Source organism: Daucus carota, chromosome 2 (genome assembly GCF_001625215.2).
Source record: "Daucus carota subsp. sativus chromosome 2, DH1 v3.0, whole genome shotgun sequence".
Lineage (NCBI taxonomy): Eukaryota > Viridiplantae > Streptophyta > Magnoliopsida > Apiales > Apiaceae > Daucus > Daucus carota.
In genome coordinates this window covers 29,523,860-29,539,211 of record NC_030382.2, presented here as the reverse complement: position 1 = coordinate 29,539,211, position 15,352 = coordinate 29,523,860, and the positions used below count along the sequence as shown (strand labels likewise).

The window sequence follows — 15,352 nt, the reverse complement described above, 5'->3', positions numbered from 1 at the left end:
AAAGAGATTGGCAATATTAATGTATACACCAACTATATATCTTTTGGAGACTCCTACTGCATATTAATTTAATTATTGGGGTCATTGTCAAGACATGGTATCATCTTTGCTGGACATTTTTATACAAAACTTAAAAATATCCTGTAAGCTAGCTATGCTGCGGTTTGCAAGGTTAACTATATATCTTGGGCCATTTTCCATCGGTTATGATTCAAAAATCAGAATTGGATCAGTGACCGATCCAAATTCTGATTCAAATTTCGAATCAATCTTTATATGATGATTCAAATTTTGATTCAAATTATTATTTATATATTATATATTACATAGACATTATATTAAACAATTTAATCTCAAATTTAATGGTTAATCATCCTTGACTATTTTATTTATTTCATAAATTAATTAAACTGGAGTTATAACTTTTTATATATGTGAATAACATAAAAATTGCTTACTAAATTAATGATAAACACATTTATCTCATCGACTAACATATAAAATATCAATGATATGTATTATTATTAATTAAATAGTTAAAAATCACAAAATCAAATATAAATATATATACAAAAAATATACAAATAAAAAGTCATTATTTTAATATTAAACCAAATAATCAAACTTTAAATAATTACTGAATAGTGATGATAAAAATTTGGATATAGTGTTCACTCATTTAAATTTGGATCGTTATCTAGACTCGAGAAAATTTTATGATACTGTATCTGGGTAGTCCTATAAAATAATGCTAGTATGGCATGATAACCACACTGCAACAAAAACAATTAAAAGTGGTCATTAATTTCCAGTCACTAACACACTATAAATGATTGTAAATCATGACCGGATAAACACATTTATTCCAATGTACATGGAATTTGTAACTCTGATAAAAAAATAATCATTTTCTATTTCCTGTCATTATAGTCATCTGCCTCAAAGGGCTTGGTTCCAAGTTTCTGGGTACTCATGGTTTTGATAAAATTAAAATGCAAGGCAAGCTTTTCTATTTGTATATAATAGCACGGATCCCAGAAATGTATATTGATCAGCCCGTTCTGATATCAATTGTTAGTCTTTAAGTGACGTAGAAGGAGAGTTAAATACTCACTACCAAATTCTTTTATTTAATAAGATTAGCAGAATGTTCGTATATGTCCATCTTTAATCGTAATTAAATGACTCCAGCAAGTTCGAGAAATAATCATATTAATATAAACCTCTAAAGTACTATAGATCCAACTAGTAAGTCGGCTAAAAGACAACGGTTCACTAATCACAATAACGCTCCACAATAATATCAATCTATCTTGTTAAACTTTGGTGATCGGTGTTTGTGAGTAGTGTGCACAATACAATTGTGTGTTGCTAGTTTCAAATGAAACTATAAAACTTTATTTATAGACTTTCAAAACTAACCATGGTTACGAATCTCTATTTATAGACTTTAATATCTAACCATATTAATTGGTACCTATGTCCTCAATGCTCAATTGTGTCTATCAGTACACTACTTCACTTGACGCCTCCGTGCTTTTGATAAAATCATGAATATATCGCATGGCGCTAAAGCATGTTTGTGTATGTATATTAGTGCACCTGGCGCTTGAAGGAATTTACCATCTATATACTCTAGCGCCATGTCCACCTTACTTATGATATTTGAAGTCCAAACCACCTAGCGCGACAGTATTCCCTGGTATAGGAGCCAGGTCTTTCTTTTGCCTTAGACAGACTTCTCATTCATCACCTAGCGCCTATCTTGGTAACACGGTATAAAGCGTCAGGTCCTCCCTTGACTTAGCCATTTATAGCTCTTAAGACCAGGTGACATACATGCAATGTATAAAGAAGGCGCTGAGTCTTTAGAACTTAGTAGCATTTGCACTCATACTTCACCTGGAGCCACCCATACACAAACAACTTCACAATATGGACGTCAGGTCCTTTCTACTTAGATAATTTTAGGATCATTTTTAACTTGGGCGTCATATATATACATATGTATGCATTAGCGGCGCCAGGTGACTACACTCAGATTTTTCTAAGTGTTTTCACTTGGTTTCACTTTAGTTAAATACATAAATAACTATATATGTGATTATATTATTTTGACATTGCTTTTTGATATGTCTTTTAAATAGTAATTGTCAATTTCTAGAGCATCTTGTGGGCTTGACCTGACTTGTACCAATTCACCTAATCAGTTCTTTGTTTGATAAATACGATGAACGACTCCGTTTGTGTTGATGTTTAGTGCACTAATCTGGTTCACAAACGACTAACACTAAATCTAAATTTTGTATTGTCTTTGATAAATATCCTTGATAATTCCATTCGGGGTTAGACATGCTTCAGATACTGATTATGAATAATCAGTATGACGTCACTGGAATCCACTAACACTTGATACTAAATCTGTAAACAACTTTTGATCCCCAAAACATTTTGGACTTTATTATTCACTGAGGCCTGAACATATTAATAAACTTATTCCAGTGACATGTGAATGTTTCATTTTGTTTGATCGTCTGATTCTATATGCACCTGATCTTCAATCTATAGATTCATATATCATACTTATTTATTATTTCTCCCTTGATTATTGTATTGAGTTATCGATATTACAAGTTATGTCACATTATGTTTTACATATTTAATAAATTCAAAGAAGATATGAGTATTATGTAACGCTTTAGAAGAAAAGAACTTACCTCTTGGTTTTTTAATAGAGATTTACGTTGATGTAGATTCATCCTCAAGTGCCATTAAGCATAGATTGACCACTTCTTCATTAGCTTCTGAGGACTCTTTTTCTTCACACAAGTCTCAACCATTCTCGGCCACACGAATCCGTCCTTTAGAAAGCTTAGGACATTCCCATTTGAAGTGACCGGGTTGCTTACACTCCACACACATCATTTGCTTCCTCTAGATTTTGTTCTTTTTTTAAAGGGGTGTAAGTATTATTGTTAATGACATTATTATAACCATTTGGACTTTGATTGACTTTGCCTTTGTTATATCCCGCAGTAAGATAATTGCTCTTATAGTTAAGAGTGTAGTTTTGAGAGTAATTTGGTCTTCCATTAGAGTTAAATAATCTATATTGATTATTCGATTTAAGGAGGTCTTATCCGTATTTTTGAGCTTTACTTTGAATTGCACGATGAAATTGCCTCATTAAGAGAGCTATCTTGCTTTCATCGAGATTGGAGTTCTTCATTCAACTCTCATCGTCTTCAGCCTCATCGATTAATATCGGCTTCAAATATATATTTTTCATTTTGTCTTCCATCTTAAAATAAAATCAATATCCGGAACATTATCTTCTCCGTAAGCATGAAGGTTACCAAACCATCGATGTGGTATTCATTGAGATTGTGGATTTCTTTGATTCTTTTAATTTTAACTTTCCAACTCCGGGGATAACGATTTAAAAATTTATGATTCTTTTCATTTCGAGTATAGTTCTTCCCGAGTTGTGCTAATCTATCGATTATATGAGAAAATCTTGTTCACTAAAGAAAAAAGGTTAAAAGTCACCAAATAAAAGCTACCTCATACAAAAGTCACCAACTCATTTCGCTCGCTTTTAGCTTAAAGTGGCCACATATTGGCAGTGGCTTTTAGTCATTTTTCTTGTAGTGATTTCTATATCGATGATATTTCTATCTTGGAGTTTCAAGTTTTAGTATTCTTGGATCAACGTATCCATTCTAACTAGTATTTTTTTTTATCGTTAGTTCTTTCATATATAAATACTAACTTGTTCCACATTTCTTGTACGGACTTGTCATTGTTTACTCCTTTATATTATTTCTCTGTACGTGCACTTATGAGAACCATTTCTGCTTTAGCGACTATGTTCATTTTATCTTCCTCATCGTGAGTATAATCACTTACTTTCTTTTTTATACTAATATCAATAGACTATACATATTAGTCGGGATAATTGTAGCATCTTTTATGCGCATCCAAATTTTGAGTCCTTGACTTCTAGCATAAATGTGAAATTTAGTTTTCCATGTAGAAAAGCTTGTGCCATCAAATAAAGGAGGTCTAAAATTTGATAGACCTTCACTCCAACCAATAACATTTATATAAGTCATATCATATCTACTTTTGATAATGCTTAGAACCAAGATTGTAAAAATCGGAAATCGGTCCAACTCGATTTGGTTTCGGAAAAATGAGAACTCAGAACTCGGGAGTGTACTCAGAATGAGTTATCGGATAACTAATGGGGTATTTTTTATTAATTTCTTCTCTTATATATAGTTATATACTGATTAATAATAAAACTATCTAATAATATTAATATTTTCATAACACACTTGAAATGATGAAACTCAAAAAAAAAAGTTACTTATTTGATAGTGTTTGACATAATAATCATTCACAATTTTTAATGATAAAACACATATACTTTCTAATTAATGTTAATACCTTGCAAAAAAAAAGATCAAAACATATATAAATTTATGTTTAGTCTCTTTTGAAATGATTTTCAAATAAAATAATAAAAAATTGATAAATTAAACTCGGATTTGACCTCGAGTACTCGAGAGTCAAACCGAGTTTTGATCGATTTTTTAATAAATCGGTTTTGGACCCGATTACTCGGAATTCGGATCGGATGAGGGGTTAAAAACGAGTACTCGGAATGAGTACTCGGCCGACTCGACGACTTTCAGAACACTGCTTAGAACTCAAATAACACGAATTAAAGTAACTATTTTCATATTTTCTTATAAATAAATGATTTAATTTTAAAAAATAAGGTAAGACAAATAGGGCCATAAAAATATAAATAATTAATATTAACGATAATTTTTATCTAAAAAGCAGGATGTGGTTACAAAATATAAGAATTACAAAATTTTGATCATAAACTATAACTATAAAAAAGATTTGTACTTATTTGTGTCTAGGCCAAAGTTAAAGATTATAAACTATAATGACTCAAGAAAGAACTATTAATTTGAAATGTTCCGTTTCATGGCCAATTCGATATAAAATTATTCAAACCCGATTCTGAAAATAACATTTCTCCTAATTATCCGAAATGGATCGATGATTATCATAAAATCCAAACCAATGAAGCCTTGCAGCATCGAGTCGATGAATAAATTATTTACTCTGCTAATAATAAAAATTAAGCGACAATAGGAAAACAAAATTACCAAGTTGTGACGCTTATTAGGCAACAGATACATTAACAGAAGAGATGGTATCACATTCTCCTATTCCAATGTGAGTCACATGTTTTACATCTGTTGGTGCTCCTATTTCCATTTCTTCTTCTTCGTCTTCGTCGGAGCCTTCTCCTTCTCCTTTGTAAACTGCGTCACATGAGTATAGTCACAGTAATTCTTGCGCGTAATAAAAATATTAAAACTAACAAGCTAGTAAATAGATTTGTGATAAAAATTGAAAATATAAGCCTCTATCTCGCTGATGAGAGTATATATATAAATCAAGGGGATGCATGCACGTACCAAAAACATGAGAAAAGCTTTTGAAAATTAGTTTGTGTATACCACCAGCAATACTGGGTTTGGAAAAAGAGTTGTTCATGTCAGTCTTCGCCAATAAGCTCTCTTCAGATTTTCCTTCCTGTTTTTCTGAAGAATTATCACAGTAGGAAGAATCCATAAACACGAAAAGAAAAAAGAAATATTTTAAATACTCTCCGTCCCATTTTCTTTCAACCACTTTTATTTGTTGGATGTCTCAAAATAAATGAGCATTTCATTTATAGCATCTTTTTAACATTATTACAATATAAACTACACAAATTTGATGTCAACTAACTCTAGTAATTGAAAATGAGTCAAACATTCATTTTTTTTAAAACCGTGCCAATCAAACAAGTTCAAACAAAATGGACAGATTTAGTAGTAAATAAGGGGAATTAATGTATCAAGCATGCATGCAAGAATGAAATATTAGAATAAATGTAAAGACGGTCACAATTAAAGGGAAAATAAGTAAAAAAAAAAAAAGAGGGTGGAGAATAAAATTGTGTACTTGACAAGTGAGAAGCGGATTGAGGTTTAGGTTTAGTTGAAGTAGGATTCAAAACGTCAAGACTGGAAGGAGATCCACAGCCCATCAACATAGGAAGAACCACCATGCCATTTCTCATCCTTGTATCTTAAGCTTTGAGAATGCTTATAGCTCTGGTGCTGTAAAGCATCATGATCGATCAATAAATATATACTCCATAGGTAAGTACGTACATATAATAATGGATGAAACTTTGTTCGCAAGTAAAAATCATAGTTCCTAGAATAACCTAACTAACTTAATTATATGACAACCATGTTTGGTAGGGTTGGGTGATGTACCTCATGCGTGTTTGGCAGGTTGCTTTTATAAAAATTAAGGGGCGTTGAGTTTAGCTTAAAAGAAGTGACTCTTGCTTAAAGTAAAGAAGTGTATTATAAGTGAGAAATAAATTAATAATTATAAGTTCTTAAAGGTGTTTGGAAAAAAAATAGAAGTCGTAAAGAAAAGCGCCTAGCATTTTCTGATTCAACTTCTTTCTCACGACTTCTTAAAAATACTTCTTGTTTCTTTACACAAATGGGTCAAGAAAAGTAGAAGAAAAAGGCAGCTCTTACTTCTCTCCCCAAACAGGTAGTCCTGAGCATAATTATCCGAAACCGATCCAAATCGACCGATCTAAACCGTCCAAAACCGAATATTTCAGTTTTCTAACGGTTTGGTTTGATTTTGGTTTCGGTAATTAGAAAACCAAAAATTTTCGGTTTGGTTTCGGTTTTCACATTCAAACCGACCGAAACATCCGAACCGTTAGCATACATGTTATATAATTAATATTTTTATATATTTAATTTAGGTATTTAAGTGTTCAAGTGTCGATCAATATTATAGATATTTCTTACTTTTAAAATTATTCTTCCCTTTTTCTCCATCCTTATTTTATCTACTCTTCATTAATAGTCAACCTTTCTTTTCTTTCTCTTTTAAATAAAATATTTTGTTTAGTTTTTAAAATAAAATGATTTTTTTTCATAACAAGTATAAGGGTAGCACCTAAAATTATTTATACCGATGTGTTTATATCTTGTTAAGTGACAAAAAAGAGAGCATCTAGAATTATTCAATAAAAGTGTACAATATTTTAATGGTATTAAACCGAAACCAAACCGGACCAATCCGTCAATGATCGGTTTAGTTTGGATTGGTTTTTATAACATTTGGTTTGGTGACGGTTTGTAAATTTTCGAAACTGAAAAATTCAGTTTGAACCTCCAAAACCGTCCAAATCGAACCGTACTCAGCTTACAAACAATAGCTAAATCTTATTTCATGACATAACATAAAATAAAATTTTATTTTTAAAGTCTTTCTATTTATATTATATGTCTGGTACAATGTGCTTAACATTTATTATTCATGAAAAGTTGCTTATGTTTATGAACAATATAATGATCGATTTATCCCCAAAAAATAAATCAACTAGGAAGGTTTTGCTGATTGCGGAACACACAACTTGCCACTCTTCATTGCTTGTCATATTTGTTTTCTTTTTATTATTTGCCTCGACCACCAAACTTTTGTCTCCAACAATTTTACTTTTCATGTTTTTATCGGTTAAAAATGGATATAAAAGACACGTTACTTATAACTTGAATATTACTCGCTCTGGGTTCTTTATACGACGTCTTAATTGTTGACACACATCTGTAGGTGAATTGGACAGATTATAAAAGCTATTATTTTTTATTAAGTTTTTTGTGAATAAAAGTTTTGTTTATATTTTAGAAAAAAATTAAAAGAAAATAATATTTCAACTATCCGATCAAAATACTTAAAAGTGGGGTTAAATGACATTTTGGTCAGTCAACTAATCACGTCATTTTACTCTTAAAAATTTTCATTTAGGTTGCTGGTCGTAACATTCCGTTAAAAATTTGACGGAAAGCTGACTAAGCTTTGGTGATTTGGCTTGAATAAATCTATCGTGGCATGTACAATTAAACGAAGTGGCGTTTTGGTCACCCAACTATAGTCAATTGAGTGACAAAAACGCTATTTCAGCTGACTGTACATGCCACGACGGATTTATTCATGTCAACTCACCGAGCTTAGTTAGATTTCCGTCTAACTTTTAACGTTAACGGAATGTAACGACATGTGACTTGAATGAAAATTTTAAAAGTACAATGATGTGATTGAAAGTGTTTGAGTTGGATGACCCAATTGAAAGTTTCTGGTCAATTGAGTGACCATATCGTCATTTAACCCCTTAAAAGTGTATGCCCAAAATCAAAGCGTCATATAAAAAATAGAGGGGAGTAGTATGGAGCTTTATTTCATGTTCATTAATCTTCTCAACTAACTATTTCATGATGTTACATCACCGATGCTATGTCATTTTGTGTCAAAATTTTGATATCTATAATATTATTTTTGGAAAACGTTTCGTTCATAATTAATGAGTCCGGTTAAAATATGTTAAAAATCTCAAATCCATGTGTTTGATTTTTGGATTGGCAAATTTATGACATAGAATGGGAACTCAGTCTCACTTGAAAGATAAATCATTAATTAGACTCTTCTTGAAATATTTATTGACATTCTTCTCATTCTTAGAACTCCCCCTTCATATTTATGACCTTCCCAAGCCCCAAATAATTAGCAAGACAAAGTGGTCGGCTGTCTAAATTTATTTTTGAGAAAATGAGATTATTTTCTGAAAAAAGTACATACAACTCTGTTTTTTCCAAAATAAGTCCTTATTTTTTTTTGCTAAATAATAATATAAAACACCTCCTTAATATCTATATCTAAAATAATTATAAAAATATACTTTTTTTAAAAAGAGGTTAATGCCTTAAATTTTCAATAAGAAAAACTCCCCCCGCCCCCACACCCAACCAAAAACACCCAACCAAAAACAGGGTCAAAATTGTACAAGCATCTCCAGAATAGCTACAAATGTGTAGAGATAACTATCTATGTTAATAGTTATCATTAGAGTTATTGTTGTAGATTAACATAACCTATAACTATACTTTTCTATAAAATAACATGAGCCTCTTATCATTATCTGTTGAGGCCTCTTGTCACCATGTATATATACTTCTGCAGCAATGAATAAGAAAGTATTCCAGCCTACTAGTCTCTATATGGTATCAGGGCTATCAAAGCTCTAACGAGCACTCGATCCTATTTCTTTTTCTCTCTTCCCCCCCCCCCTCCCACCCTCCTTTTTTCCCTCTCTCATCCATTTCATATGGCTCCTTCTGATTTATCTTCTGCTGTCACTGCTTCACAACTCAGTACTGAAATTGTTCCTTTTAGTTCCTCCACCTACCTGCCCACCAAGTTAACGGAATCCAATTTTCTGGTCTGGCGCAAACAACTCAAAACTTCACTTTTCGATTATAATCTCCAGGGTTATGTTGATGGCACATTGCCAACTCCACCCTCTCGCAAGAAAGACAAAACAACTAATCCAGATTATTATTTTTGGCAACATCAAGATCAATTCATTCTCAATGCAATGTTGGGAAGTTGCGGAGAAACCATTCAACCTTCAATACCCACTGCCACTTGTTCCAAAGATGCCTGGGATCGTTTGAAAAATATATTCTCTAACAAATCGCGCACTCGTGTTCTTTCTCTGAAACCCATTCTCATGCAAAATCCTCGCAACAATCGACCTATTGTTGAATACTTAAAGGAAATGCGCCAAATTGCAGATGCCCTGACCTTGGCTGATAGTCCTCTTTTTGATGAGAATTTTTTCATCAGTGTGATCACTCAACTGGGACCCGAGTTTAATGCCATCACTTCATCTCTACGTCTTTGAGATACTCCTTTTTCTCATGATGATATTTACAATCGTCTCACGGATGCTGAAAAACAAATTAAGAAAGATCAACCTCCATCTTCACCTATTGAACTACCACTACCCACACCCACTATTCCCGCATCAAATTACACTCAACGTTATAATCGCCCCTTCTCAGCAACTCGTTCACAACCAACCAATTTCTAGACCTCGTGGAGTTCCTTTTCTAAGACAAAATCACCATCATCACCTGTTCACAAGAATTCTTCATCTTTAAAGCCTCAGTCATATTGTCACTACTGCAATCGTCCAGGACATAACACCAAGGACTGTCGTCAATTGGCCCGCTTCCTTCAAGAAAATGGTGTTCAACCTCAAGCCAACTACACTACAATGAACACATCTCCAACACCTTGGTTATTTGACACAGGTGCATCGCATCATGTAACCTCGAATGCGCCCAATCTTTCCTCCTATTATGACTATGGTGGCCCGGACGAGATTGTGCTCAGTGACGGTTCAGGTTTGCCAATCAGCTCAACTGGTTCTTCTACATTAACATGTTATGGTCTTTCATTTCAACTTAATAATTTCTTGTGATCCCCTTCACAAAACAAAAATCTATTTTCTGTTGCTAAGTTCTGCAAAACTAATCATGTGTCCATTGAATTTTTCCCCTCATATTTTTTGATTAAGGATCTTCGCACGGGGGCGCCACTTCTCCATGGACAAAATTCCAATGATCTTTATTATGCTTCTCTATCATCTCAACCCCAAATACATAATACTGTTGTCGGGTCAGCTACGTTGTGGCATAATCGTCTCGGCCATCCTTCAACTAGAGTTTTACGTACTGTACTTCGAGAAAATATATTATGTTCCACTCTTGTATTAGATTTTTCCTGCAATGCATGCTTGTGTAATAAGAGTCACAAACTCCCTTTTGGATCAAATTCTTTAGTTAGTACAGCTCCTCTTCAATCTATTTACACTGATGTTTGGGGTCCTGCACAACTTTTGGCTGACAAGTTTCGTTATTATATAATCTTTGTTGATCATTTCTCTAAGTACAGTTGGCTTTATCCTATGAAGCATAAGTCAGATGCCACCATAATTTTTCCTCAATTCAAGAAAATGGCTGAACACTATTTCAAATTTCCCATCACATCTGTCTGCTCGGATAATGGAGGAAAATATATTGCACTTAATAAAATTTTTTAAGAATGTGGTATATCTCATTTCACCACTCCGCCTCACACTCCTTAACGCAATGGTAGTGCTAAGCGCAAACAAAGACATGTAACTGAAACATGCCTCACTCTTCTCGAACATGCTGGTCTTCCACTTTCATATTGGTCATATGCATTTCAAATAGCCACATACCTCATAAATCGTATGCCCACACCTATTCTTTCAAACATATCACCATATGAAATTTTATTTCATCAGCCTCCCAACTATACGCGTTTGAAAATCTTTGGGTGTCTTTGTTATCCATGGCTCTGTTCGTACTCCACTTCTAAATTGCAACCCAAATCAACCCCCTGTCTCTTCCTGGGTTACTCTACTACAAAATCCGCATACAAATGTTTAGATTATTCATCGAATCGTCTTTACACTTCTCGTCATGTGGTACTTGTGGAGTCAATATTCCCACTACGATCCGTCAAATCCACTCCAGCTAATCTTCCTTCTCCCACCACTAATAAACCTCCGCCCTCTCATCAAACTATTCATGTCCACCAACCTCTAGCACCCCCACCTATTATTCGCTCATCTACTGATTTCACTCCTCCGGAACCCTCTAATTCCATCCAACCACCACACTGTTGAGTGGGTTCAACCCAAGTCCCACATCGGAAAGATAAAGAAGATTTATCTTGAATATAAGCAGCCAAAGAACTCCATTAGTATGAGGCCTTTTGGGAGGAGCCCGAAAGCAAATCCGTGCGGGCTTGACCACGGCCCAGAGCGGACAATATCATACTAATGCGGAGTTGACGGGTGTTGCGCGGCCCAACAACTGGTATCAGAGCGAGGTTCGAGGAGTAGATTCGACGTTAAAGTGGAGGCAATCACGAAGTAGGCTGTTTGCGTTGTTAGTTGGTCTTGTGTTGATTTTTTGGCTTGATGGAGGATCTGAAATCGTTGAGGATTGATGCACCCAAGTATGATGGGAAGACGGATTTCACTATGTGGCAATTAACCGTCAAGGATGTGTTAATTCAACAAAGACTTGATGATGCCTTGGAGAAGACAAAGCCAAAAGAGATGAGTGATACAGATTGGGCGAAAATCCAAAAGAGAGCGGCGAGTACAATCGGGCTGGCACTTGCACCCGATGTGAGATATAACGTGTTGAAGGAGTCGACACCGAAGGAGATATGGGACAAGTTAGCAAGCATATACGCTTCGAAGTCGTTGACCAACCGACTTAATTTGAAGATGGAGTTGTACTCATTAAAACTGGATGAAGAAGGTAATCTCCATGATCACATTAGTTGTTTTAATCAGCTGGTATGTCATCTGGCTAATGTTGATGAGCCGATGAAAGACGAGGAACAAGCTCTGTTGCTGTTGTCATCATTACCGAAATCCTTCAAATATTTTAAGCAGACGTTGTTAGTGGGGAGGACGTCTCTTACGCTTGATGATGTGTTAAAAGCGCTAAGAGATAATGATCGGATGACAAAGGATGCTGTTTCTCAAAGTGGTGAGACGGTTTTAGCTGTCCAAAGTGCTGAAAGAGGGAGGAGTCGCGCGCGCAATGATCCACAAGGAAGAAGTAAATCTCGGCCGAGTAAGAAGGATATGAGCACTGTTGAGTGCTATTATTGTGGTGAAACGGGTCATATGCAGATGTTCTGTCCGAACTTTAAAGAAGACTTGAGATCCTTTAAAGAGATGAAGGGAAAGAACAAAGTTGAAGATGCGCACTCTACACATGTGATCGAGGATGGAGAGTTTTTGATGGCGAGTGATGATACCGTTCCTGATTCGGTGATGAATAAATCAGATTGGGTGATGGATTCTGCTGCTTCCATGCACATATGTAGGGATCGAGCGATGTTTGAGACTTTATGCACGGATGAAGATCTTGGTAATATCATTGTGGGGAATGATGAGAAGATGAAGGTTCAAGGCGTTGGAACTGTTTGTCTTAAATTCCATGATGGTACAATCAAGAAAGCTCTCATTGTGTGATATGTACCAGATGCATCAAAGAATGTGTTGTCTTTGAGCGTGTTGGCATCACGAGGGTACAGATTCGTTGGACGAGGGCAAAGTTGCAAGGTGTATAAAGGAAAGAGCTTGATTCTACGAGGGATGATGAACAAGAAGAACATCTATTGTTTAGATGGTGGAGAAACGAAGACGAAGACCGAGAAAAAGGTGAGATTCTCGGATTCGGTTGAAGTTTTAGGGAATTCGAGCCGAGGGAGGATTTGTTGGGTTCCGTCCCGAATTCCTAAATAAGTCAAGAATCCTAATTGGAGAAGGTATCTTATTTATGATAATTGAGGTAATCCGATTCTTGGTAGAATATTAATTGTGGAAGGATTTCTATCCAAGATAGGAAAAGATGGTAATTATCATAAATAGGATTTTGAAGTTGATTAGGATTAGAATATTGTGGTGCCTATAAATATAGCTATTTGTAGGAGGTTTATGTATTGCAAAAGTTAGAGAGTTGTGTGAGAGATACACAAGAGAGAACTTTTGTGATCAAGTTGAGAGGTTTGTATACAAGAGTGTTGAGTGAGGGAGCGACTCCAATCTTGTAATACATTCATATTTAGTGGATTGGTGGTTTTACCATCCCTTGAGGGGTTTCCACGTTAATTGTTGTGTTCTTTACTTTCGTGCTTGTTATTGTATTTGATTAACGTCAATCTATAGTGGATGCGATCCCAACAAGTGGTATCAGAGCCAGGTTAAGAAGTTGATCCCGGTGTTGCGGGCTGTAGTTGTGTGATGTGTGGGAGGCTCTCCAGAACTGCAATTGGAGGTCTTGGACGGCTTGTGTCGAAAGTCTTTCCGACAAAGGTGGTCGGACGGCGTGTCCCGCAAGATGAGGAACCGATGAGGAGCGGCGGTATAAGGGTCACAAGATTGGTGGTTCTTGGATTGAGGGGAGATTGTTGAGTGGGTTCAACCCAAGTCCCACATCGGAAAGATAAAGAAGATTTATCTTGAATATAAGCAGCCAAAGAACTCCATTAGTATGAGGCCTTTTGGGAGGAGCCCGAAAGCAAATCCGTGCGGGCTTGACCACGGCCCAGAGCGGACAATATCATACTAATGCGGAGTTGACGGGTGTTGCGCGGCCCAACACACACTTACTCCATCATCATCCAATGTTATGAAACACACAGGCCAATACGAGCCAGAAAACCAAACCCCAAATATTATGCCTCCACATTTGTCAACAATACAACCACAAATCATCCTTTGCCATCTCCTATAGAACCCACATGTGTTTCACAGGCTGTTAAAGACTCAAACTGGCGCTCTGCCATTTCCAGTGAATTCAATGCTCTCATTCAAAATGGTACACGAACATTAGTTCCTAAAAGAAATCAGAGTGTCATCAGATATAAGTGGGTCTTCCGATTGAAATGAAACTTTGATGGGACGATTGCTCGGCATAAAGCCCGACTCGTTGCTAAAAGATTCCACCAACGTTCCGGTATAGATTTTACTCATACTTTGCGCCTGTCACGAAACCTATTACAATTCGAGTTATTCTCAGTATAGCTCTCTCAAAAGGCTAGCCACTTCGGCAACTTGACATAAATAATGCCTTCTTACATGGAACTCTTTCTCAACAGGTTTTTATGCAGCATCCTCCAGGTTTTATTGATTCACAATTTCCGAACTATGTTTGTTGTTTAAAAAATTCCATTTACGGCCTCAAGCAAGCTCCCTATATGTGGCATCAGAAACTCAAACAATTTCTTATTGAGTTTGGTTTTACAAATTCTATCTCAGATGTATCCTTATTTATCTATGCCATAAATAATTGTATTATGTATTTCCTTGTTTATGTTGATGATATCATTATTACAGAGAATCATAGTACAATTATTAATGATTTTGTGGCAACACTAAATGCAAAATTCTCTCTGAAAGATTTGGGGTCCTTGAACCAATTTCTTGGAGTTGAGATTGTTCACACATCTGATGGTGTTTTTCTTGGTCAGTACAAGCACATTACAGACATTCTCATCAATCATAATATGGCCAATGCAAAACCAGTTGGCACTCCACTCAACACTTCAAAAACTCTTCTCCTCAATGATGGTTCTTGTCTTACAGATGCTTCAACTTATAGAAAAATTGTGGGTTCTTTGTAGTACCTCACTGTTACTGGTCCAGATGTAGCCTATGTAGTTAATTGTCTCTCTCAATTCATGCACCAACCAACAGAAAAGCGCCTTCAATCTTTGAAAAGATTACTTCGGTATCTTAAACAGACCATTCACCATGGGCTATTTTTGAAGCGCGGATAGTCAA

The 15,352-nt window shown here is 35.3% G+C and overlaps 1 protein-coding gene across 1 annotated transcript; it reads right to left on the bottom strand.

The window, feature by feature from the left end:
• Nucleotides 1–5,001: 5,001 nt before the first annotated feature.
• LOC108208607 (CRIB domain-containing protein RIC4) lies at nucleotides 5,002–6,220 on the bottom strand. Its single transcript, XM_017379141.2, has 3 exons — nucleotides 6,037–6,220; nucleotides 5,505–5,630; nucleotides 5,002–5,348 (listed from the first exon to the last, which is right to left on the bottom strand). The coding sequence occupies exons 1-3, from the start codon at nucleotides 6,152–6,154 to the stop codon at nucleotides 5,206–5,208; spliced, it is 387 nt and encodes a 128-aa protein (XP_017234630.1). The 5' UTR covers nucleotides 6,155–6,220; the 3' UTR covers nucleotides 5,002–5,205.
• Between the last annotated feature and the right edge of the window lie 9,132 nt (nucleotides 6,221–15,352).

Coding starts and splice junctions, on each gene's coding strand:
- LOC108208607 (XM_017379141.2), bottom strand. CDS start 6,154: ATGAGAAATGGCATGGTGGTTCTTCCTATGTTGATGGGCTGTGGATCT. Junction 5,631..6,036: donor ATCCGCTTCTCACTTGTCAA/GTACACAATTTT, acceptor ATAATTCTTCAG/AAAAACAGGAAGGAAAATCT. Junction 5,349..5,504: donor AAGCTTTTCTCATGTTTTTG/GTACGTGCATGC, acceptor CATGTGACGCAG/TTTACAAAGGAGAAGGAGAA.